The following is a 24,873-nucleotide window of genomic DNA, read 5'->3' as shown; positions in this document are numbered from 1 at the left end:
AAAAATTTTTGTAAACAAGGGAAAAGTTTATGTTTAGGAATAATCTTTAGGGATATCTTTTTCTGGAGCTACCTCAACATGAATGGTATACCCTTTAACAAACAAAAAGGAGGTTACACAATAGAGTCATCATGTTAGCTTTCTGAAAATTTCATTGAATCTTGACACAATGGCCTAGTTTTGGGATAATACAAAGGATGCCAAACTTCAAAAAGGAATTCATTTTCTGACAAGGCAAATGTTCAGTTCTGAGCTCCCCGATGCTCTCCGATGCACGCGGCGTTCCCTGTGAAGCCGACGGGAAGAGGTAAATCTTCACCGCGTAACCGGAGCACGGCTGCACCCGTGCCCCTCTTCACTTCCCGCTCTCAGGGCAGAGGGAAGGCTCTCGCTCTGCCGGGCAGTATTCAACCAGTGCGCGGGGAGACGTGCCTCTCTGCTCGAGGGCTTCCCGACTGTGGTCCAGCCACCTGGCTCCCGGGGTCACGTGCAGTCCTGGAGCATGCACCATGTAATGGAAAGCCAAGTTTCAAGAACTAAAAATGGAGCCCAGCCACAATCCTGAGAGATGTGAGGACGGCAACAGGGCAGTCAAACAAAAGATTAATAAAGACAATTGTCTCGTTACTGGCAGGGCTTGAAGATGAAATCCCAATTCAACCACGAAACGGGGTTCACGGAGATCCAGGAACTGGGCTGCCGGCCTGGAGTCGGGATGACACGGGCATCCAGGCTACTGAGGGTCTATGCGTGGTCACTGACAACAGACATGATAAAACAAAACACACCAATTCTCTCTTTTGAAAATGGCTCTTAAGGGAGAGCCTGAGGCTGGAGTCCTTTTTCTATGCCCGTGCCTACTCCGCCATCCAGAGCTTGAAGGTCCTGTCATATGAGCAAGTGGCTATCAGCTGCCCGTCAGAAGAGATGTCGAGGCCCATCACTTTGCCTTCGTGGCCAGCCAGAGTCTTCAACGGGGACCAGCCTGGGTGGGTCCAGATCTTGGCTGTGTTATCATAGGCACCAGTGAGCAAGAAATTCCCATGGATAGCTACAAGAGAAAAAAAAAAAAACCACAGGAGTTGCTTAAGGAATTCAAGAATTCAAAAGAGCACAAGAAAATGAAAGCACAAAAATCTAGAACACGGTATTTTGAGGGGAAAAAAAAGGTATTTCTACACGCAAAAAATCCCAACAGTCTTATCTGTGTTCCTGCTAGGCCTCCAGGAAAAAGGGACAAGTACAAGCAGACTCAGGGAAACATTTTTAAGTTCCTGTGGCTCTTTTCACAACCTGTTCAGAATAATATCAAGGATTCAGTGCTCAGAATTTCCATGGAGAAAAAGATGCAGCAAAGCATTCATGAAGACTTTTTTACTCCTAGCAACAAGAAGCGTGCTCTGCCATACTTCGGTCTGACAGCAGAGTAGAGGGAAGGAAATGATAATTTCCTTCTTTTACAGAGCCAAAATTCTCTCCTGTTCCACCTCCAAGTTAAGCTAAAGCCTGCCTGCCTTCCATGAAAGTGCAAGCTGTCTTTGTCATGATTAGGCTGAAAACAGGGAAACAGCTTACGTTCGAACTTGACACCAGTCACTAAGTTATGGTGGGCAGGGATGGTGTAGATGCAACGCCGCTGTCGAAGGTCCCACACTTTGCAGGTGTTGTCACCGCTGCCAGTAGCAATGTGGTACCTGGGGATCAGATAGAATATCGAAGTGAGAAACAGGGAGTCCTTCCTGACCCAAACCCTCTCCATCCCTTATTCGATGATCTTATTTTACCCATTGGGGGAGAAATTTATCCCGTAGATTTCCTTCAGGTGCCCCTCTAGGAACATGATGCAACGTCCTGTGCGCAGGTCCCAAACGCGACCAAATGCATCCAGGCCCCTGATAAAATAATTTACGAAGGAACACTTTGAATCTAGTTCTCTGCGGAAGCAGACTTACGTAAGAGGCGAGACTACTGAGGTGACCCTGGCTATGTGGAATATGCCTTACCCAGTGCCAGCCAAAGAGCCATCTTGATGGAAGGTGATGTCGTACACACCCATGCTGTGGCCCTCCTGGTGCAGGATCTCCTCTTGCGCCTCCAAATCCCACAGGCGCCACGAGCGGTCATAGCTGGAACGCCAAACCAGTAATCAATCAGCAGATATTTACTCAGTTTCACAATGTGCAAAGTGTTATTAGTAGCTATAGCTTCAGTTATGCTTCTGAAACTTATGCTGTATGAAACTACTTATTCATATAACCCTATTAACAAGAAATTATTTCCTGGCATAAACATTGTCTCAGTAATTAAGCATGTCTGTCTTGGGTGCCAATCAGGACACCATGACTTCCTATAAACCTACTTCAGTGGCTATTTCTCAGAACAGAATCCCCTAAGAGTGGCTCAGCCAAGATTCTGTTGCCTTCTTTCCTGCCCCATTTCACCATTATGGCCCTTCATTCATAGAGCACTGATATGTTTACTGGCCCTAAATGGGATGCTGGGGACACAAAAATCAACCATAGGCAAATCAGTGGAACAGAACAGAGGGAAGAGAAATACACCACACATACATGGTCAAATGATTTTCAATGAGGGTGCCAAGCAATTTCATAAAGTTAAGGAAAGTCCAATAAATGGTGATAGAGCTGTCTATGTGTATGGAAATAAAAGCAGAAAAAAAAAGACAAACATTTTTTAAAAAACGAGTCAAGCACCTGAAGACTACACAAAAGAGAATATACAAATGGCCAAAAGGCATATGACAAGATACTCAACACCAACAGTCATTAAGGTAACAAAAACGGAAACCATGCAATTTTGCTATGGTTGCTAGATTGGGCAGAATGATGGGACTGACAAAACCAAACGTTGGCAAGGAGGTGAAATAAGTGATCAGAATTCTGGGAATGTGAAGTGGTACAACCACTCCGGAAAACCACTTAGAGTTTTTTATATGTTAAATATACATCTACCCTATGATCAGCACTTGCATTCCTAGGTATTTATTCAAGAAAAAGTAAAGAAAAACATGTTCACAAAGTCTTGCACAAGAATATTTATTGCAGCTTTAGTCTGACTAGCCAAAACCTGGGAACAGCCCAACTGTCCATCCACAGGAAACTGAATAAGTAAGTCACGGCACAGTAATACAACTGTTTGCTCTTCAGCAATAAAAAGAACTATTGATATATGCAAACGACATGAGTGAATCTTCAAAATGAGGCTGAGTGAAAGAAGCCAGACAGACGGGTTCATGCAGCAGGAACGAACAGGATTGGTGGTGACAGAAGTCAGATGAGCAGTTGCTCTGGAGGGGAAGTTACTGGGAAGGGGCACGCGGGAACTTTGTGGGGTGACGGAAACGCACTCTCTGACAGGGACGCGAGTCACATGAGCACTGATAGGTCAAGGCTGATTAAACTATGCACTTAAAACAAATCCATACCCACTTCATATAAATGGTATCTCAATTTAAAAGTTCTTTTAACAGCCCTGGCTGACATGCTCAGTGGATCGAGCATTGGACTGTGAAGCAAAGGGTTGCCGGTTCAATTCCTAGTCAGGGCACATGCCTGGGTTGTGGGTCAGGTCCCCAGTAGGGGGTGCACAAGAGGCAACCACACACCAATGTTTCTCTCCCTCTCTTTCTTCTTCCCTTCTCCTCCCTCTAAAAATAAATGAAATCTTTAAAAATAGAAGAAAAAAGTTCTTTAACAGATTTTGGCCTCATTAAACTATAGAACCAGAAAGGGAGACTGATTTATAAGCAGAGATTATAATACAACGTGTAGGGGAAAAAAAGCAAAACCAAAAAACTTCTGATATTAGTTAAGAAAGAGAACATAAAATGAAAATTCTAGTTTTTTGGACAACTAATGACTTTAAAAATTTCAGATGAACTGCAATGTAAGAGCAAATATACTTAGCCCTAACTATATAATATACCATATTTTGCTGTGTATAATGTGCAATTTTTGCCCTAATTTTTGAGGGAAAAACAAGGATGCACACTACACATGGGTAATACTAATTCCATATATATGTATGTATTTTTAATTCTTTTATCAATGCTTATGCATTAAAAGTGTAACTCTAGAAAGCAATAATGATATCACATGCAAAATACCCTGGAATATAATAATCAGTCTTGTTTCTAAATATAAGTAAATAAATAATTGAATTAACAAATTGAAACGAAAGATCGTTTTCCCCTGAAAGTTTGGGTCCAAAATGTGGGTGTGCATTATACATGGGACTGCACTGTACACAGCAAATATGTATTCTATTCTGATTCTGATTCTTTGCTGTCTGAGAACATCCTTCCTGAGATCTTCAGGAAGGAAGTTCTAAAAATTTACTTGGCAGTTAAACATAAAGGGTCAATAAGACAGAACAGAAAGGCTTACCAGGTGGTACCCAAGAAACGTCCTGATGGATGCCACATTACACGGGCCACACGCACTGTATGGCCCTCAATATCTGCCACTGGTTCATCACTGAAAAGGAATCAAATACATGGGAGTAAGCTGTTTTATACTCATGTAAATAAATATTCATTGACGTTATTAACTGCTGCACACAGACACACCAATTCTGTATAATTTGAGAGGCTAAATTATAAATAAACTTGTAATCTGTTACAACCAATTTAGGGCTAACAATGATTTAAGTCACTTCCCTAGGTTTTAAAAGATTGGGGACTACTTCCTGTACCCACAGGGCAAAACCGTCCACAGAACTTCAAGAAATACTCCTTCTACCTCAACTCACTATGTTAATGAGCTCTCAAGGCTATACCACTCAGAACCAGCAAGAATTAAAGATAAGCAAAATTGTTTCTCTGTACCAAAGAAGTGCTAAAATTCTAGGAAGAAAACATAATTTGATGGAGATGTGAGGCTACAAAACCAAGCAGTTTTGGTGCAAGCGGATTACAAATAAATCTCCTCAAACTTTAGCTTGTTCAAGGATCCCCATGGAAAAAGGAACTCGTGGGGAGATAAAGGCTTCATTTCCTTTTGGTGGCCATTAAATTCTACTCCCCAGTAACCACAGGAAGAAGACCTGAAACACCAGGGTAAGAAAATAAACAAGAACCCTAAAGAGGGCAATTAAAAAGGGAACTTTGTCAATGTGCACACAGACAACTAATCAATGCCCCGGAGGAAAATATTGCTAAATATTACCAAAGCCAATTAAAACTTGTTGTGCACGTAGGTGAGACCCTGTCTGGTACAGAATGGAGATGCTAATTAGCTCTTTACAGAAGCCTGGAACACAAGCCTCATGTGCTTACCCAAAGAAATAAAACTAAGCAATTGAATTCTGATGTCTTTTAGCCAACAACACGCTTCCAAAAGGTTCTTGAAAAACGACATGCATAAACACACTACGGTGTGGGGAAGGGGCGACGCCCCTGGGGCAGACACCGCTTCCCCGGCAACGCTGCCAGACAGAACTGCACCTCCCTCTCCCCGGGGCTGTCTGCTGAGACCGACATGCTGCCAGAACATCATGTTTACTCAGTCTACCGAACAGTGCACTTCTCCAATGTCAACCTACTGCACGGGGGGTAAGATGGATCTTTCCAGAGTAACTGGAGCCAGGAAAAAAGTGGCCACTATATTTAAAAGATCAAGGTCTAAAGTGAACAAGTAAGAAAAAACCTGCCACAACTCCTTTGGTGAGAAACAGTGTAAGAAAAATCCTCTATTCTATTTTTATAACAAGTTTCTTTGACTCTTAAGAGTATCTCTGGGGTTAAATACCAGGTTTTCAGGTCCCAAGGGCCAACCAACCCACCATTTACTCCAGTGACTGCAGTATGGACAGAACTGTATCACTCACCTGTCGAGGCTCCAAAGTTTCACGGAACCATCAGCAGCACAAGAAGCCAGATTGACATCTTTTTGGTCCAAGGAGACAGTGGATTTTGGATGGAATACAATTGCTCCTACATTTGTGTTATGGCCTGAAGGAGTGTAAGAGATGGAAGTTAAAGGGCTCCCGCTCCCTAGTAACTTATGTGCAAATACACAGTACAATGAGTAATATAGGTAAACATTAGGGGCACATGATAGTGTATTAAAATAAGCACTTAACTATGTTAAAAAGTAAACTATTTTAATTTAAACTAATATTTAAATCACATTAACAAAAAGCAAAAAGCCCTGACTAGTGTGGCTCAGTGGGTTGGGTGTTGTCCTGCAAACCAAAAGGTCACCGGTTCAATTCCCGGTGAGGGCACAAGCCCGGGTTGTGGGCCAGGTCCCCAGTTGGGGGTATGTGACAGGTAACCGAACTATGTTTCTCTTGCACAATGGTGTTTCCCTCTCTTTCTTTCTCCTTTCCCTTCTCTCTAAAAATAAACAAATATATTCTTTTTTCTTAAAAAAAAAAAAAAAAGGGGGGGGGAACGGGGGAGTACTTGGAGGCTGGACTTGGGGCTGGACTTGGGGCTGGACTTGGGAGGAAACTGGTATATGCATGAAGTCCGTGTCTCCCAGCCTTGGGGTTGGAGAAACCAAACCCAGTCAAAACAAGTCAAGAATTAACCTTGTATGTCCTGGGTCTGAGTGTCAGACAGAGTTTTACTGCTCAGCAGAGCTCACACTGCGACAGAGACACAGATGTAGATGCGATTCTAACTTACCTCGCAGAGTGTGAAGGAGGTTGCAATCAGGAACGGACCAGAGCTTGCAAAGCCCACTCCTATCAAATACAAAGGAAAGCATCTCAGCCAGGGTTGGTCTGGGGAGGAAAAGGCACCTTGGTAACATTACTAAAGGACAATCTCTTTTCACCCTCAATAAACTTTACAATGGCAGACAGAGAAAGAAAAGGCTATCATTTGCAGTGCTAAGAGTACAAAGCTACATCCAAGTCTCAAGCAGCCAGAAGCCTCTACTGGACTATAAGTAATATGTGCAGGTTATTATTCCCCTTAACTTCTGGATCAGTTTGTGAGGGAAGGTAGGACAAATTAAACTATTCACACCTGAGTTGTGTGGCTCAGTGGATTAAGCGCCAGCCTAAGAACCAAAACAAACAAACAAACAAACAAAACAAACAAACAAACAAAGGTTGATGGTTCGAGCCCCAGTCAGGGCACATGCTTGGGTTGCAGACTACATCCCTAGCTGGGGGCGTGTGAGAGGCAACCCATCGATGTCTCTTTCTCCCTCTCTCCCCCTCTAAAAGTAAATAAATAAAATCCTAAAAGTAAACTATCCAATCAATAATAATATTAATAATGACACTATCTTCTTATATATGAATAGTATTTTGCGGCTTACAAACTAAACAGTTTTTAGACTTTTCTATTTCTAGTTTAAAAAATTTAAAAGAATTTTGTATATCAGAAAATTTCCAATTACTTTTATACCTATAATCTCAGATGATCCTTATTAACAGACCTGTGAGGTATGTAAAATAGGAATGAAAACTTCTGCTTTACAAGGAAGACACTGAGGCTTATTAGGGAGGTGGAGGTATTTGTGTCAGTCCTTGGCTTTCTCCTGAGCCTCGGTCTCAACTTCTGCCTAGACAAGTAGTTCCCGTGCGTACAATACAAGGAAGTTTCCCCTCTCACTATCTCATGGACCATGTCCCACAAAAACAACTACATTAGAACAAAACAAGAGTTATCATGTCCTAAGAGTTTTCTGCAAATATGGTGGTAAGTAAAAAAGTAAAGATAAAAATAATGATCCATGTTTACTGAGACCTTACCACATACCAGGCACTATCAAGGCCAAATGTTCTATAAACATCATCTCACCCTACTTTCAGATAAAAAGACAAGTTTACAGAAAATAAGTGTCTGGTCTAGGTCACATAACTGAAAAAGAAACACTATACTGGGGTGTGGGTCATAGTCAGTCTATCAGCTCACTTTATCACATGCTCCAAAAAACAGGTGTCAAGAGCGTGACCGACTGCTCCATGTCACAACCTCTGGGGCCCCTTGCGAGCAGTCAGAACTGCTCACAAAGACTTTATCACTGTCTAATACACAGTGATAAAGCAGGGCAGAGCAGGAGACTCTCCAGTTCGGTATGATCGTGGGAAACCAAGGAAGAGGATGCAGAAACAGACATCTGAGACATGCTGATTTGCCCCACCAAACCTGCTGCCTATTTAGGATAAAAAAGTCACTGTAAAATGGAACTTACCAACAGGCCGTGGCCAGCATTTTGGAATTGGGACTAAAGTGACAGTAGGAGATAGGCCGATCATCGCCAATCTGACTGCAGAAATTATTCAGAGACTTAAAAAGAACGACAAAAAAATGGTAATCATTAATAGGCTAATCCAAGAGTTGGCTTTTCCACTATAAAAAAGCAACCTGAGGTTTAATATAACCCAAGATTCCTTTATGCTTGCGGGGAGGGGCAGGCGGTTAGGAGACCCTTACATTCATGAATAAATGGAGTCAAGGCTTATCTGAGACCCCAGCACACTGTCTTCTACAGTCTTAGCATCACTAGCTTCAGCGTCAGCTAAACATAAAGAAGACCGCTGCGGGGAGATCTACAGTACCGCTCTGATACACTAAAAGGGAGAATTAAGGAGCAGAGAGCCATAGGCCTCTGCTGAGTACAAACTACAGTAGGTTCCCGCCACCTAAACAGATGGTGCCCCCAGATGGCAACATTGTAAGCAGACAGAAATAACCACAGCTGCCTTTACCCTCCTAGAGGTGGGCCAAAGTAGAAAAGCTACTAAATATTTAAGAACCTTTAAGCTACTGGACACTCTCTGAGGGCATCTTACCCGGAGAGATTTGTGCAGCTCCTGCATCTGGGAGGTCCTGGTTGTCTCAGGAATCTCTTTATGCAGACGGGCCTCCTCCAAGCGTTTCATTGCCCTACGACACACAAGCAACAATACCATCGTAAGCCAGTGGCTTGTAGACAAGGGGTCTACACCAGCATCCTGCCACCCAATTTCATTTAACAGCCAGTCATTATAGAGCAGATCCTCCGTCCCCGAGAGGAAACAAGGAGATACGCTTCTTTCTCCTCCTTACCTGGGCAGTGAGTAATTAGCAATCCACAGTCTAGCCACCTTCAGGCTGTTTGGCCCTTCATGGTACCAGGTCTGGTGATACTAAAAGTTAAATTAAGAGCAAAAATATTAAGTGTGGAGCATTCCTGCCCCCAATCTCAGAGCTGTGGATTCTGTTTTAACTGTCCAGAAAAAAGGTGAATTAGTCCAGTAATAGGATGAAATCAGGCATGTGTGCTTTCACTGGGTTTCTTTCTGTGAGGTCTTACTAGATGGATTCTGGCTCCTTGTTCGAAGTTACACTAGGAATTCTATGTTTCTTTCCTGAAACCCACTAATCTCCATTTACACCTACAAAGGAGCCACAAACTACTGCTAACAACTATTCTTGAACCGTAGACTTGTCAACTCCCTACCGCCAATCCCAGCAAAGCAAATCACTGAGAACATAAAATGAGAAAACTATTCATGTCCTTCATGTTTATATTACGAAGGTAAAGACATATTTTACCTCTTCTTTGGACTTCTTAGATTTCTCATCATCTTTCTTCGTCTTTTTTAAGGCATCAGTGCCGACCACTGAGAGGATATTTCTTAACCTATACCAAAAAAGATACAAATTTAAACAGAGCTGAGATTTTGAAAAGTACACCTAAGAAGGGAGAAAGCTTCCCCTACCTTCTCACCATTCAAACTCCAAGCAGCCTTCTCTGAGATTCAAGATGCCATGCCTAAACTTCTAGTCTAATTTCATTCACTTATCTTCTTTAAAATACCCTGAGCTGAACTACCAGTAATTACCCTACTCAATTTGGAATTAATTAGCCCCAACACAGCTACCACTTGGTCTGTGAAAACAGCCACTCCTCACTCAGTGCCACACGTGCTGGATATTGACTCAGGTGCTAAGTTCACAACAATAACTAAGAAACAGCTCTGCTTTCAAGTAGCACAGTCCTGCAGGGTGGGGTGGCAAGGGGGGCAGAAAGCAACAGGGAACTATACAGTGCATTATATATATATAAAGTATCAACACAGTGGTAAGCACAGGATGCTAAGGGGAAACATAAATGGAGCACCTAACGTAGGTTTGGAGGATCAGGGAAGGTGTTACCTAACCTGAGTCCTCATTCAGTCTGGTCAGTAGGTCAAGAATAGGAGAGGATTGCTGAGCCAGAGGTTCAACAATGTAAAGGTCTGGAGGTGCTAAAAGCATGCTGAGCTTGGAATCACAAACAGTTCAGTATGGCTAAAGCATGGAGTACAAGGAAAATGGTTTCCTTCCCTTGTAATTCAAACAGGCCCATACTGTTGGTTATGTTTAATGAATGTGAGCTAATGTTAGAGGTTTCAAAGTGATTATTAAACACATGCACTAAGCAAACCAAGAAAACAGGTGATGAGAAGAGACGGGACAGTGAACAGAAAGACAAGATGATGGCCTCATCACTGCGTGAGTCGCATGTCACTAAGAGACTTTGCAATTTTAAAATCACAAAAGGAGCATTATCTGAGGATAGTGCTCCTTTTCAGTAGCATCCAAAAATACTTAAAATTGTTTTATGTCATTGATAAGGAAAGCCTTTAATTTTTCTTTTTTTAAATATATTTTATTGATTATGCTGTTACAGTTGTCCCATTTTCTTCCTCCCCTTTATTCCCCTTCACTCTGCATGTCCCCTCCCACCAGCATTTCCCCCCTAGTTCATGTCCATGCGTCATACATATAAGTTCTTTAACTTATAAGTTAAAGAGCGAGAATGATGGGTTGTCGCTCGCAAGCCCCCAGCTGGGGACCTGGCTCACAACCCAGGTTCCTATACTATTCTTAACCTCCCCCTGTCTATTTTGTACCTACCATTCATGCTTCTTATGCCCTGTACCTTGAATCAGGTGATGCCCTGAATCACCCCCAACCCCTCCCCACAGATAACCCTCCATGTGATCTCCATTTCTGTGATTCTGTTCCTGTTCTAGTTGTTAGCTTAGTTTGTTTTTGTTTTAGGTTCAGTTGTTGAGAGTTGAGAGTTTGTTGTCATTTTAATGTTCATACTTTTGATCTTCTTTTTCTTAGATAAGTCCCTTTAATGTTTCATATAAGGGCTTGGTGATGATGAACTCCTTTAACTTGACCTTATCTGGAAAGCACTTTATCTGCCCATCCATTCTAAATGATAGCTTTGCTGGATAGAGTCATCTTGGATGTAGGTCCTTGCCTTTCATGACTTGGAGTACTTCTTTCCAGCCCCTTCTTGCCTGTAAGGTTTCTTTTGAGAAATCAGCTGATAGTGTTATGGGAACTCCTTTGTAGGTAACTGTCTCCTTTTCTCTTGCTGCTTTTAAGATTTTCTCCTCTTTGATCTTGGGTAATGTAATTATGATGTGCCTTTGTGTGTGCAACCTTGCGTCCAACATCTTTGGGACTCTTGTGAGCTTCCTGGACTTCCTAGAAGTCTATTTTCTTTGCCACATTGGGGAAGTTCTCCTTCATTACTTTTCCAAATAAGTTTTCAACTTCTTACTCTTCCTTTAATCCTTCTGGCACCCCTATGATTCAGATGTTGTAACATTTAAAGTTGTCCTGGGGGGTTCCTAAGCCTCTCCCCATTTTTTTTAATTCTTGTTTCTTCATTCTGTTTTGGTTAAAAGTTTATTTCTTCCTTCTGCTCCAAATCATTGATTTGAGTCCCAGTTTCCTTCCCTTCAGTGTGGCTCCTATACATTTTCCTTTATTTCACTTTGCATAGCCTTCTCTTCTTCCTCTATTTTGTGACCATACTCAACCATTTCTGTGAACATCCTGATTACCAGTGTTTTGAACTCCGCATCTGATAGGTTGGCTATTTCCTCATCCCTTAGTTCTATTCTTAGAGCTTTGATCTGTTCTTTCATTTGGGCCATATTTTTTGGTCTCATTGTATCTGTTATGTAGTAAAGGGCAGAGCCTTAGTTGCCAGGGAGGGGCAACCCATGTTGCTGCACTGTGGTGCTGTATGTGGGGCAGTGGTCTGAGGGGAAACAATTAGCTCTCAGCCTGCTTTCAGTCACTTCTCCCACTACCCACAAGCAAATTGGGCCCTTCTGGTGCTGATTCCCGGGAGGGCGGGCTTGTGTACGTTCTAGGACCCTGTGGGTCTCTCCAACCAACTCTCCTGCGAGGCTGGGAGTCTCTCCCGCCACCACAACTTCCACAGGTTTTTACAGGCAGAGGTTGTGAGGCTTTATTTCCTCACACTGTCCCCATACTATTTCCTGTGTAGTCTGTCTCGCTCCCCAGTTGTTCCTTCTGGTGTATCCGCATGCAAAGTGGGACCGCCTGGTCTGCCAGCCCGCCACCTTGCTGTGAGTCCTCTCCGCCCCTCCTACTCGTCTGGATGAATGTTTCTTCTTTAACTGCTTGGTTGTCGGACTTCCATACAGTTCAATTTTCTGGATGTTCTGGCTATTTTTTGTTTTTAAACTTGTTATTGTCCTTTTGGTTGTGTGAGGAGACAAAGTGTATCTACCTACACCTCTGTGTTGGCTGGAAGTCCCTGTTGTTTAAATTTTACAAGTTCAACTACAAATGTTTACCCAACTCAAAAATCCACATGGGGGGGGGGGGGAGGAAAGAGGAGAGGAAAGGGGGTGGGCATGTTAACACCCTCTTCAAGTTCATAAAGAAAAATTAGTAGTGGAAGTAAAAATTGGCCTAAGACTCAAATTATAGATTAAGCTATATAAACACAACTTAAGATATTCTGTTAACCTGAGACATTCTACTCAAGTTTTTGCTATAAATACCAACTGAAACTTGCAACTAGAACCCTGTGATCAAAGAAGAAGAGAGTAAGTATTTAGAAAGGGCACCTTTCTCTTCTTTCAGCAGGACCCTCTCCAAAAAGTGTGATGGGCTCCCCCAAGGCTCTCAGGCAAGCCTTGACCTCCGAGTCGTCTGTGGAAACATTGATTTGCCGGGCTCGCTTCCTTCTCTCGAACTCGGCCAATACTTCAGCCTGTCGCTCACTGATGTGCTCTTCAATTTCAAACACTTCCCCTATAAAAAGAACAGGCAACATCAGCATAGTCACCAGATAGTGAAATCAATTAAGGGAAAAGAAACAATTTCTAATAATTGGAGTCTGTATATGCCCCTCACAAAGTTAACTGTCTAATCTACTACACTTTATATAGTTTATTGTTTCTCAGTTCATTAACTTATCCCAGAGAAAACTAAATGACATAGCTATTTATTTATTTACTTGTTTATTTACTTATTACTTATTTATTTATTTATAGAGAGAGAGGAAGAAGAGGGGAGAGGCAAAGAAACACTGATGTAAGAGAAAGTGATGGGTTGCCTCTTGCAAGCCCCCAGCTGGGAACCTGGCTTACAACCCAGGCACGTGCCCTGACCTGGAATTGAACCAGTGACCTCTTGGTTTGCAGGATGACTACTGACTCCCTGAGCCACACCAGTCAGGGCAATGACACAGCTTTAAAAGGTACCAAAATAATTCCAGCTGTCTTGTTTCAATTGACAACCTTACCCTTATATAAATACATACCTTACATAAGAAAGTAAAGAGTATGAAGCATGTTTAGTAAATGAGTTAACTAGGCCTTCTATCAGAAAATATAATAGAAACATTATTTTAACCATTGCCAAGGCTATTCTCTAAAACAGTCCCAGTATCAGGACACAAGACTAGTAAATTGGAAATAATTACCATGAAAATGATATTACTTGACTATAAGGCTTTTTGAGGAATCTAACAACTAGTTTAAAAATGCACACCAAATATAAGCATTTGTATGAGAATGCTAAGTATAGCGGTGATGCAGTCATGTTTAAAGCAGCATAAAAGGTTAGGAAAATTGCCAAAGTGCATGCGTGTAAGAAAAAAAAAACACATGGGAGTATCAACGAGAAACTGGACTGAAGTCCCTTCTGCAGAGAAGTCTTTTCACTTTTTAAACATTCTTATTTATTGATTTGAGAAAGAGAAAGGGGGATGGAAGAAAGGGGGGGAGAAGAAGAGAGAAACACTGATTTGTTGTTCCACTTATTTATGCATTTGTTGGTTGACTCTTGTTTGTGCCCTGACCAGGGATCAAACCTGCAACCTTAACGTATCAGGACAATGCTAATCAACCGAACTACCCAACCAGGGCAAGAAGTCTTTTCACTTTATATCATTCCACACTGTTTGAATCTCTTATTAAAAATATGTATAATTTTAATTTAAAACTATAGTGGACCACTAGTTATTGACATGGAAAGACATCTTCAACAGTATATAGAGTGAAAAATACAGGTTACAAAACAATTTGTATATCATGCCTTTATTTATGGGAAAAAATCATATACTTACAGGTTCATTAAATCCACGGAAAGATATAACCCAATTAATAAGGATTAAAGGTTTTCTAATTCACACATTTCTACACTGATTTTTTTCAAAATAAAAGTAACTATAATTTTTATAATTAAAAATGTATTTCATTTTGGGAGAAAAATAATTAAAAAACTGGAAACAGATTATTATAAACCACAGCAGTTCCACACCAATGCCAGAATTGTGCTAGATCTTCAGAAGATAAATGGAATCAATATGAATCTAAATACAGTTGACCCTTGAACAAGGAGGGAGGGGGTGCCAAAACCCAGTGCAGTGAAAAAATCCACCTGCAACTTTTGACTTCCTCCGAAACTTAACTACTAACAGCCTACTGCTGACTGGAAGCCTTACCCACAACATAGTCAATTAACACATATTTTGTAGGCTATATACATTATATACTGTATTCTTACAATACAGACTAGAGAAGAAAAATGTTACTTAAAAACCATAAGGGAAACACACTTACAATATTTATTGGGAAAAAATCTGCATGTAAGTGGACCCATGCAGTTAAAACCCATGTTGTTCAAGGGTCAGCTGTACATACGGAGTCTGGTAAAACCACTAACAATTCATGGGAAAAAAACTGCTTACCAGGTTTAAAGCAAAAGGCTGTGTCTGTTGCTAAGCAGGGTAGGCAAAGTATGACCACATACAGATGTGAGGTTAAAAACAGAAATTTTTGACACTGTAAAATTAGTGATATCTAAGTTTAGGAAGGCATTCATTGAGGAAAATCTGAGCACTAAAGATAAAGATGGACTCACAATTTGCATCTTACCAGAGGTTATGTTAATATTCCCTGCTTCAATTCCTGCTTTAAGTCCTTCTTTTCCCAAAATCCCAGACTCTCCTTTGGCCAGACGCTCCCTCTCCTTTTCTTCCAAGCTTCCATAGTAGATGTGTGGTTTCTTCACAACGGCAGCCCCCAAGTCATCCGGTGCCTTAGTTTTGGTTGCCTGCTAAATCAAAAACTTGGATTAACCTAAGGCTTAATCTTAGCAATTTATTAGGATAAAGCTCATCTTGAGCTTCAACTGTATTTCCTCCCCAAAGGAAAGAACAAGGGGGACACCAATTAAGGTGTCTTCCCTGACAGGGGGTGAGGAGTGCCTGTTCAGTATCTCAGACAGGAAGAGGTTGATAAAAGTACTTGGCTTCTCTTCGTGACTTTTCTATTAAGGGTTTGCTTTGGAATATGTTTAATTCATTCGGCTGGAGTGCAATCTCTCCTTGGGTTTTATGAAACTTCCAGGGATCTTGCTCATCACAGGGAAAATATAAAGGATAACTGAAATAACCAAGTCGATGTTAAGGGGGAACAAGTTACAAAAAGTACTGGTTTATAAATTTCAAAGTGTTTCCAGACGACAGGTAGTACATATGAAGTTGGGAGGCCTCATGACAATAAAGAGGACTGACATAAACATAAATCTTGGCCAGGACACCACTCCTTCAGAGCTCGTTTATGGACCAGTCGGAAAAGGTATCACCGTTCGCGGTTGTACGAAAGGTGCAAATGAACTTAAGCCCATGAAAACCCTTAGGAATCAGGAAAATGAAGCCCCGCTAAGACAAAACCGAGTCTCGCAGCCTTCCTCCTCAGTCCTCCATTGCCTTGGCCAATCCCCTCACAGCCCCATCCGCAGGGACCCCAAACCCCTCCGCACTGCCTGCCAGGGTGAGCTAAGATCTGTACCGTGGAGGAAGTTCGTGTGGAAGCCATGCTGGGCTCGGAAGCCGCAAAAGCCCAGGAAAAGCCGAACTCTACGTTTCAGACCATCCACCGCGCGCATCCAGCAGAGCGGAAGTGCGTCACTGACCGGAAGCGGGTCGGGAGCGACGGATAGTCCGAGGCATCGTGGAGGACGATGGGAATCGTAGTAGGAAAGAAAGAAAGATTGGGGGAACGTCTAGAGGTGTGACCGGTAGGGCCTCCGAGAAATGTACGCGAAAGTCGAGGTTCTGCGAGGAGAGAGGCTCAGAGCAGCCTAGGAAGTGTAGTCCGGTGCTTAGCAGAAGATTCGCGGTGGGCGCTGAGGTTCCGTACCACCGGGGCTGAGCAGGCTTGAAAAGAGGTAGGTCCGTCAAGCCGCGCGGCCCCGGGCTGAACTGAGCGAATTGAGGGCTTTTGGGGCCTGTAAGCTGCTTTACGTGGTCCAGGAGCGGGGGAGGGGGGGCGTGTTGCCATGGAAACCCTTGCCCTGGACCGGTGAGGGCTCCCCTGAAGCTGCTGGGAGCGAGCTGTTCGCCGCTGCCGGGAAGTTCTTTCCCTGGATCTTTTTTCCTGGGTGGGTGAATTTAGGCAGCAGTGAGAGATTAAGCTCAAAGAGCCCTCTAGCGCCAAAATAAAATAAAGATCCGGCGGAGGAGCTACGGCCTGCTCTTGCTGGTTTCAGCCTGGTCTGTGTATCAGATTCAAAGTGACATGATGCATGTGAGGCGTCAGGTACGTGGAAACAACTCTGCATGGTCCTGTGCCCCGCTGGGTGCTGGCACACCAGAGGTGAAAAAGATAAAGTTTTTGCCTTCATGTCGGGGGTGATGCTCAAAATATTGGTGTTTGCCGAGTTGGACAGGAGTGTTTCCCGCCCCTCTCCACAAGGACAGTTACTATGATGATGGCTGTTGTTTATTGAGCATTTACTGAATAAGTTATATTCCAGGAACTCAGTCTCCATTACGTCAGTCAGCCCATACAGTAACAGAGTGCTGATTTAGAAATTAAGATCTAATAAAAGATGAAACTAATTGCTGAAGATAAGCAACGAATAGTATTAGAACTTAAGCTCTCTGCTCTTTTTTCTTCTGAGCGAGCACGTTTACCCGCTACCCTATACTGCTCCCTAGTGGCAAGCTTTTCGCAGTTTGCAGAAAAGTGAAGACAGCGCAAAACAATGTTTTTCCTTTCAGCATTTCTCCCCCGAGCTTTGGCTTCCTCCACCAGTCATCGACATTGGAATCAACACAGTATCTGATTTAGTACGATGCAATTTGAAATGCGATGTGCTAGTATGTTGTGTTGCTAATATCACCTGTATGCATCCCAATTTTCATGGGAGGGAGAAGGAAACATTTCTCCCTTTGTCCACTTTGCAGTTCCTAGCTACATTCTAGATAACGTAATAATAATTTATGTCTCTAAATAAAGGAGCTTTCGCTCACTCATTTAATCCTCACTGTGTAACATATGTATAATTTTTATGAGAGGCTTGCATTTATTAACCAAACAACAGCTTTCACTTCATTTGTAAAACAGGGATAATTCTGCTAACATCACAGGGATTCTGTGTTTAAAAAAATGTAAAGAATAAGAAGGGAAAAGCACAGCACAATGCTCAGGGAAAATTTACTTCACTTTATTTGGATCTCTGGTTTATTCAACAAAATATTTACTGCCTGATTATTATAGATACATTCTAGTGGATGCTGTGAAGAACGTAAAGATGAATGCCATCAATAGATTTTAAACTCAGTGGGGAAGTTTTATTCTTTTTTCTCCAAAAAAAAGGTTTTTGTTAGCATAAGCATTACCTTGGGTTTTCAGACTGGAGTGTTCTCTGGAGCCCCTTTGCGTCTTTATTCTCTCAGCCTAGAATGCCCCTAATCCTCTTTCTCTGCCTGCCCTGCACAAGTCAACTAAGACATCATCTCCTCCAGGAAGTCCTCCCTGTCCCTGTCCACCCCCCACTCAACTCAGAGTGGATCGGGCCTGTGTGATCTCATTGCATTTCCCTCATCAATGCTCTTGGTACACTATGCAGTTTTCTGTTTACGTGTTTGTTTTCTCTACACGCTGTGGCTGTGCCTTTTAACCCTGCCGCTGGAGCACAAAGAAGTGTTTGTTTAATGAATGTCGTATCTATTTAGGACCTATTTAGACCCTAAGGATAACCCCGTGAATTGGTGAGTTAGAGTTTTCAAGAGATTTAGTAAACTGATTTTAGTATTCAGGAGTGCTCACAAATCTCTCACAATTCTCCTGTATAGTTGATCGACTTTAATGGCTTGTGTGCTCTCCTACTAACACAGAGTTAGTGTTACTGAATTAAGATGTGGTGTTTTAAAGTTGTTCTCTTAGCTGGAAAATGTCTTTGAATGTGATTGGATCATGAGATTAAAGTGACTTGCCTAGAATTCTCTTTTATAGGCAACTTGCTATTTTAAGGCCATGAAGAAAGAGTTTTTTTTAAATAACCGAGTTGTGGATCTCTATCATGTAACAAAAATGTAAAGTTCAGACATCTAAAGACTTAGAAGTCTTTGTGTGAATCCATGAGTCTTTTGCATTGCCATTCAGCGTAGTGTGCCTGCTTACAAATTGATCTTATATTTGCAGCTGAGATTTAACCTTCCAGCTTTTCCTCCTCTCTGCCCTTTTTAACAGCTATAGTTCACTGGGCCTGGCCCTTAGTGTTGATTTCAGTATGCTGCGACGAAAACCAACCCGCCTGGAACTGAAGCTGGATGACATCGAGGAGTTTGAGAGCGTTCGGAAGGACTTGGAGGTAAGAGTACAATTTTCCAACGCTTAGGGGTATTTGAAATAATAACTCTCTTTTGAACTCCAGACTCTTGTGTAACAGCTTATTTGGAGGTTCTACAGGCATCTCCAATTTAATGTATTAATTTCCTGTGACTACTATAACAAATTACCATTAACTTGGCGGTTTAAGACGACAGAAGTATATTCTTTCATAGTTCTGTAGGCCAGAAATCTGCAGTCTGTCTCACTGGAGCAAAACTTGTGGTGTCAGCAGGACCGTGCTCCCTCCAGAGGCTCTCGGGGAGAACTGGTTCCTGTCTCTTCAGCTTCAGGTGGCCGCTGGCCTTGCTGGCCTTGTGGCTGCATCACTCAGCTCTCTTCCTCTCTGATCACACTGCCTTCCTCTTTCTGCCTGTGAAGTCTCCTCTTGCCCCCTTATAGTGACACAGGTGACGGCATGTGGGGCCTCCTCAGATGATCCAGGATAACGCCCTCGACTCAAGATCCTTGATATAATTGTATCTGCAGAGATCCTTTTTCTGTATAAGACAACATTTACAGATTCCTGGGATTAGGACCTGACAGCTTTGGGTTTCATTATTCAGCCCACTACACTTAACATGTCAAAACAAAACAAAGCAAAACACTCGATTTCTTCCTCAAGCCAGTTTTACCTCCTTGTTTCTCATTTCAGTGTCTATGCATTAGCTCAAGCCACAGTCCTAGGAGTCACTCTTGAGTTCTCCCTTTCCCTCACCCTTTATACACTCACTGTCCATAAACCCTTTGATTCTACTTCCAGAATATTTCTAGAACCTGCCTATACCTTTTCATCTGTACTATTGCAACCCTAGTCCAAGTAACCATCATCTCTCTCTGTACAATTTCAGTAGCATCCTAAGTGGCTTTCTACTTCCGTTTTTGTCTCTTTAATACATTCTTCATCAGGTATCTAGAATGATTTTTAAAAATGTTCAGGTCATGTCATTCCCCTGCTTAAAACTCTTCACTGGTTTGCTGCACCGAAGATAAAAATCTCAATTTGTATTGGCCTACAGGATTTTGTATGTTCTGGCCCCTCTCAAGTTTTACTTCCTGCTACTTGTTGCCTTGCCCTCTGGACCCCAGACACACTGGCTTTCTTACGTTTCCTTGAACATGCAAAACTATTTATCACTCGTGGCCTTTGCACACATTTCCCTCTTACTTCATGTTTCTGTTTAAATGTTACTTCCTCAGGGTGAGAGGCCCCTTCTGACCCTGTCAACTTAGGTGTGTCCTTCCTCTCCATGCTCATTAGGGTCTCTCACTTTATTCTTTGATTTTGTAGCATTTATTATAATTTACAATGATTTGTTTACTGTAAAACCATTTACAATAGGAACCTTGATTGTGGAAGTCACGTCTGTCTTTTTCACCGTTGAGTTCCCAGGATGTAGTACATAGTCGGAGCTCAGTATGTATTGTTAAGTGTAGCCTTACTCCATGGCTATTAGATGTGCATTAATAAGACTTAAAATCTTCATCAGTTCCCAGTCAGGGCACGGTGCCAGGTCCCAGTAGCGGGCATGTGAAAGGCAACCACACATTGATGTTTCTCTGCTTCTCTTTCTCCCTCCCTTCCCCTCTCTCTCTAAATAAATAAATAAAATCTTTTTTATTTTTAAATATTATTGATGCTATTTTTAAAAAGATTTTATTTATTTATTTTTAGAGAGGGAAGGGAGGGAGATAGACAGAGAGAGAGAGAAACATCAATGTGCGGTTGCTAGGGGTTATGGCCTGCAACCCAGGCATGTACCCTGGCTGGGAATCGAACCTGGGACACTTTGGTTCCCAGCCCGCACTCAATCCACTGAGCTACGCCAGCCAGGGCAATAAATAAAATCTTTAAAAAAAAAATCTTCACTGGCCTTCAGGATGAAGTCCAAATTCCTTAGGATGGCATACAAGGTCCTCGCTCATCTCTGCACTTTATCTTTCACTGCCGAGTTATCTCTAACTTGACTCTCAGAGCCAATGCACACTCTGTTGCCTTTTACCTGAAATGCCCTTCACCTGTTGTCAGGCCGACTCCCACTCCTCTTTTGACTCAGCTCCTTCCAAAAGGCTTTCTTGAGTACTCGCCCCAGCTGGGTTAGGTTCAGCCTCTTCCTCCTGTGCTGATCCTTCTCACAGGTACTGCCACTCTCTTGTCATAGTCTGTTTTTCTGTCCCCGCCGCCCCCCCCCCCCCGACCACATTCTGCTTGAAAGCAAGAATGAGTACATTCTTCTCTGCATCTGTCCCCTGCAATAGCAGGCTCAACGGAGGTGCCCAGTATGAGTCTATTTTCATTTGCTGTCCTTGCAGATATTTTGTGCTGTTTGGCAGAGGACATTGCATCTTGTATTTATTCATGAACATACGCTTTTATTAACACGTAAAAATGTATTTCTGGTTATTAGATCACACTAAGGGGACTCCTGTCAGTGTGCTAGGGAAGGTACTGCTGTGGTAGTCAGGCAGGTCACCAGCCTGTTCGTTCTCAGACACTTCCTCTGACTGCCCTGCTCTGATCTGTTTCTTCGGGGGCTCAGCTCCCAGCCTGTGTGCGCGCTTCTTATTATGACGCATGTTAGCAAACAGACTTTACTGTTCTCTAAGCGTCCTAATTTTTTGCTTTTTAAAAGCTAATATTAAGAGTGCCCTCTTAAGGATGGACTTTAAGTATGGTTTAAACTTCCGTTGTAATGAGTCTCATAAAGTGCTAGCGTAGTGACCTTTGACTCTGCAGAGTCAGCTCACTATTGAGTTAGTTTTTCTCCTAAAGGCAGTGTCCAGTGGGTTTGACCTGTTTCAGAGCAACTTAGGTGGGAGGGAGAGTTTTGCCCTGAACTAAAATGAAACCAGAAGAAAACTCACATTTCGTTTGTTACCGAAATCAGTTTGATTACATTTTTATGACTCAGGATTTACCCTTCGCCAAGAACATGATGGCGCCAAATAAATATTTGCGAATGGGAAGAATGTGCCTTAATCCTAAAACTTGTGTACTTTCAGACCCGTAAGAAACAAAAGGAAGATGTGGATGTTGTAGGAGGCAGTGATGGAGAAGGTGCCATAGGGCTCAGCAGTGACCCCAAGAGCCGGGAGCAGATGATTAATGACCGAATTGGTTATAAGCCCCAAGCCAAGCCCAGCAACCGTTCATCTCAATTTGGAAGTTTTGAATTTTAGAGGTGGATTATCTTGCTTGCCAGAGCCCTGGAACGGTGTAAAATGATGGCAGAAGTACAAACAAGATTTAGGGAACCGAGTGCTCAGAATGTTTTACCTCCCGCCGAGAGAAATACTTCTGCGTGAAATTACTGATACTTAACTTTCACTCTAAGCTGAACTCCAAACTCTGGTTTGTCTCTGGAAAATTTGACTCTGTAAAACTTGTCTAATTTTTTTTAAATAAATGTATTTTTGGGAAAGTATGAGACATCCTTTATGAAGTATAACAGCACTGTTAACCCCCAGACTTGAAATACTACTTGCCTCAGACATGACAGCATTCTTCCCTTCTTCATTAAAAGACCCTAAGCACACACAGGACACTTCCAGTTCATCCTTGCCGCTGACTTGCATTTGACTGATTAATTCAGCAGGTTATTTGTTGAGTGCCCACGATGTGCCAGGTACTATTCTAGGTACTTACTAATGTTGGTGAACAAAATCCACAAAGGTCCCTGCCCTTGTGGAGATGAGATTTTGGTGATTTTTGTGTAAACTTGATCTCCCTTTCTGAACTTGTTTCTCTGGACCCCAAGCCTCTTGGCAGTAATGAGACTCAGTGGAAAATTCTTAATTCCCAAATTAAGCACATACACTTAACAAAGTGAGTTCTTCTCAGGCCGTTTTTCTTTGGATCAGGCCTCACATCCTTGTTGGAGTCCAGCCTCGGCGGGTCTCGGGGTCCCCGAAGAAGGAACGGCTCAGGCAAAGTGAATGGAGCGAGACACCAGGTGGGGTGCTGGAGGACAGTCAGGCTTTTTGGGCCCGACTGACTCCCCAAGAAGAATCAATCTTTATTTTTATAAGGGAGGTTATACAACATTCAATGGAGCAGGTGCATAGTGTGGTTATTCAAACAGAAACGGTTACCATAGAAATAACTTTGAAGAGTACAGAAGGTTTTACAGATCAATCATGTTAAACAGAGGTTATTCTGAAGAGGGTCATTAAATCAGATAGCCAACGAAGCTATATGGGCACAAACTTTCAGGTGCCAATTAGTAACTAGGTATCTATTAAGATTCTAGGGATTGGTCTAAGTTAAAAGAGTGCAAGGGGTGATTTATAGGTTATATAGAAATTAGCTATTGTCTGTTGAGGTTAGATTTGTCTAGGTAAGGTAACTGGTTTCCTGCCTAGGTCTTTTGATTTATACATCTTTGTGGGGGGAGCATGTTTTGTATTCGTTTCCATGTATTGAGATTATTACATTCAACTAGAACTCCTAGAACTGCTTCAACTAGAACTGCTTCTTTACCCACCTGGTCCCATTAATAAACATTCCTGTCCAGGGTATGGGAGGGGTAGTGGCTCTAATAAATCTTGAGCTTTCAAGTGGTAACTCCTTAAGGGATTAAGGGACATTCCCAGCAACAGCTTCCTCCAGCGTTCTGGCAGCTGGTCTGCCCATAGTTTAATTTTGTCCTTAACTTCCCAGGTGGGGGAAGCAGGCAGCATTAGGGTTGTTAGGGGTCTCTATTCTGTGGTCAGCAAGTAATTTTGTGCAGAATCAGAGGCATCCTGTGGATTTTTTGTTATAACACACAGGTATCTAAAAACCCCACCCCCTATCGCTAGCAGGTACAGGCGTACAGGAAGAGATAGACAGGAGATCCGGCCACAGTTGCCTCTGCTGTGCAGATGTGTCTCACCCGACCCGACTGTCAAGGGTCAGCTGTTGGTTGGCTCCCGACACATCCTGAGCACAAACAGCAGGGATTGAAGGTTCCATCACCTGAGACTGCACATGAAGCCTGGGTGATCCGATGGTGAGGGGAAAGTTGAACTCATGAAGTTGAACCAAGTCAGAACTCATGAAGGCTTTCCCAGCCACAGCCACTGACACGTATAGTGTTCTGCTCTTTTGCTCACAAGGAGTAAATATTCTACTCTACCTACTTGATTCTGTAGCAGGGGGTTAAGACCATGAGCTCTGGGAACCAGGTTGGCTGTGGACTTATCATTGTTGGTTGAAGCTGAGTAGTAGGTGCAGAAAGGGTTCACAACATGGTTCTTTCTACTTTTGTGTATGTTTGGGGAAATTATCTAATTAAAAAGGATTAAAAAAATCATTGATTGTGGAGTGAAAGTCTTGAGCTGAAATTCCAGCAGTCACTTTTTTGCTATTATCTGGAGCCAATGATTTAAATTTTGTGAACCTACCTTAGCAATATGATGGAGATAAAATATGTATCTAAAAAGACAGTTGTGGAAATTGAATGAAATAGTGAAAGGAGCATAGTACCATGACTGGCCCGTAAGCGCTGGGTAACTATCATTGCTGCTATTATTGCTGTTTTATCTTTTTATCAGGTACTACACTTATTGAGCTATGTAATCATTCTGTCTAGTTCAATTCAAAGCTCATGTAACAATATTTATTGAGCTCCTCCAAGGTGCCAGGCATTTCCTAGGAGTTAGTGATACGTATCAGTGAACAAAGTAGAAAAAAAAATAAAACCTCTGCCTTTATGGAGATTATGTTGTATTGGGAGGAGAGAGGAAATAAACAGATAATAAAAAAATATATACTAGCCCTGGCTGGCGTAGCTCAGTGGATTGAGCATGGGCTGCGAACCAGTGTCGCAGGTTGGATTCCCAGTCAGGGTACATGCCTGGGTTGCAGGCCATGAGCCCCAGCAACTGCACACTGATGTTTCTCTCTCTCTTTCTCCCTTCCTTCCCTCTCTAAAAGATAAATAAAATCTTAAAAAAAACTTTATTAAAAAAATA

The 24,873-nt window shown here is 42.4% G+C and overlaps 2 protein-coding genes across 3 annotated transcripts; one reads left to right on the top strand and one right to left on the bottom strand.

The window, feature by feature from the left end:
- Positions 1-215: 215 nt before the first annotated feature.
- PRPF4 (pre-mRNA processing factor 4) lies at positions 216-16,202 on the bottom strand. 2 transcript variants are annotated; one of them, XM_045840616.1, is made up of 14 exons: positions 16,093-16,202; positions 15,175-15,355; positions 12,859-13,045; positions 9,521-9,608; positions 9,032-9,111; positions 8,776-8,869; positions 8,175-8,269; positions 6,653-6,711; positions 5,848-5,971; positions 4,407-4,496; positions 2,004-2,126; positions 1,785-1,892; positions 1,576-1,694; positions 216-1,051 (listed from the first exon to the last, which is right to left on the bottom strand). In XM_045840616.1, exons 1-14 carry the CDS (start codon positions 16,117-16,119, stop codon positions 858-860), a joined length of 1,569 nt encoding a protein of 522 aa, XP_045696572.1. In that variant the 5' UTR covers positions 16,120-16,202; the 3' UTR covers positions 216-857. The 2 variants fall into 2 exon arrangements, with proteins under 2 accessions (XP_045696572.1, XP_045696573.1); XM_045840617.1 differs by having other exon boundaries at positions 15,175-15,352.
- Positions 16,203-16,253: 51 nt separating this feature from the next.
- On the top strand, positions 16,254-22,340 carry CDC26 (cell division cycle 26). Its single transcript, XM_045840618.1, has 3 exons — positions 16,254-16,471; positions 18,781-18,901; positions 21,922-22,340. Exons 2-3 carry the CDS (start codon positions 18,821-18,823, stop codon positions 22,096-22,098), a joined length of 258 nt encoding a protein of 85 aa, XP_045696574.1. The 5' UTR covers positions 16,254-16,471; positions 18,781-18,820; the 3' UTR covers positions 22,099-22,340.
- Positions 22,341-24,873: the final 2,533 nt, after the last annotated feature.

The sequence above is a fragment of the Phyllostomus hastatus genome, unplaced genomic scaffold (genome assembly GCF_019186645.2).
Source record: "Phyllostomus hastatus isolate PE091 unplaced genomic scaffold, TTU_PhHast_1.1 phas_contig_34, whole genome shotgun sequence".
In the NCBI taxonomy this organism is placed as follows: Eukaryota; Metazoa; Chordata; class Mammalia; order Chiroptera; family Phyllostomidae; genus Phyllostomus; species Phyllostomus hastatus.
This window is presented reverse-complemented; position numbering and strand designations above follow the sequence as displayed.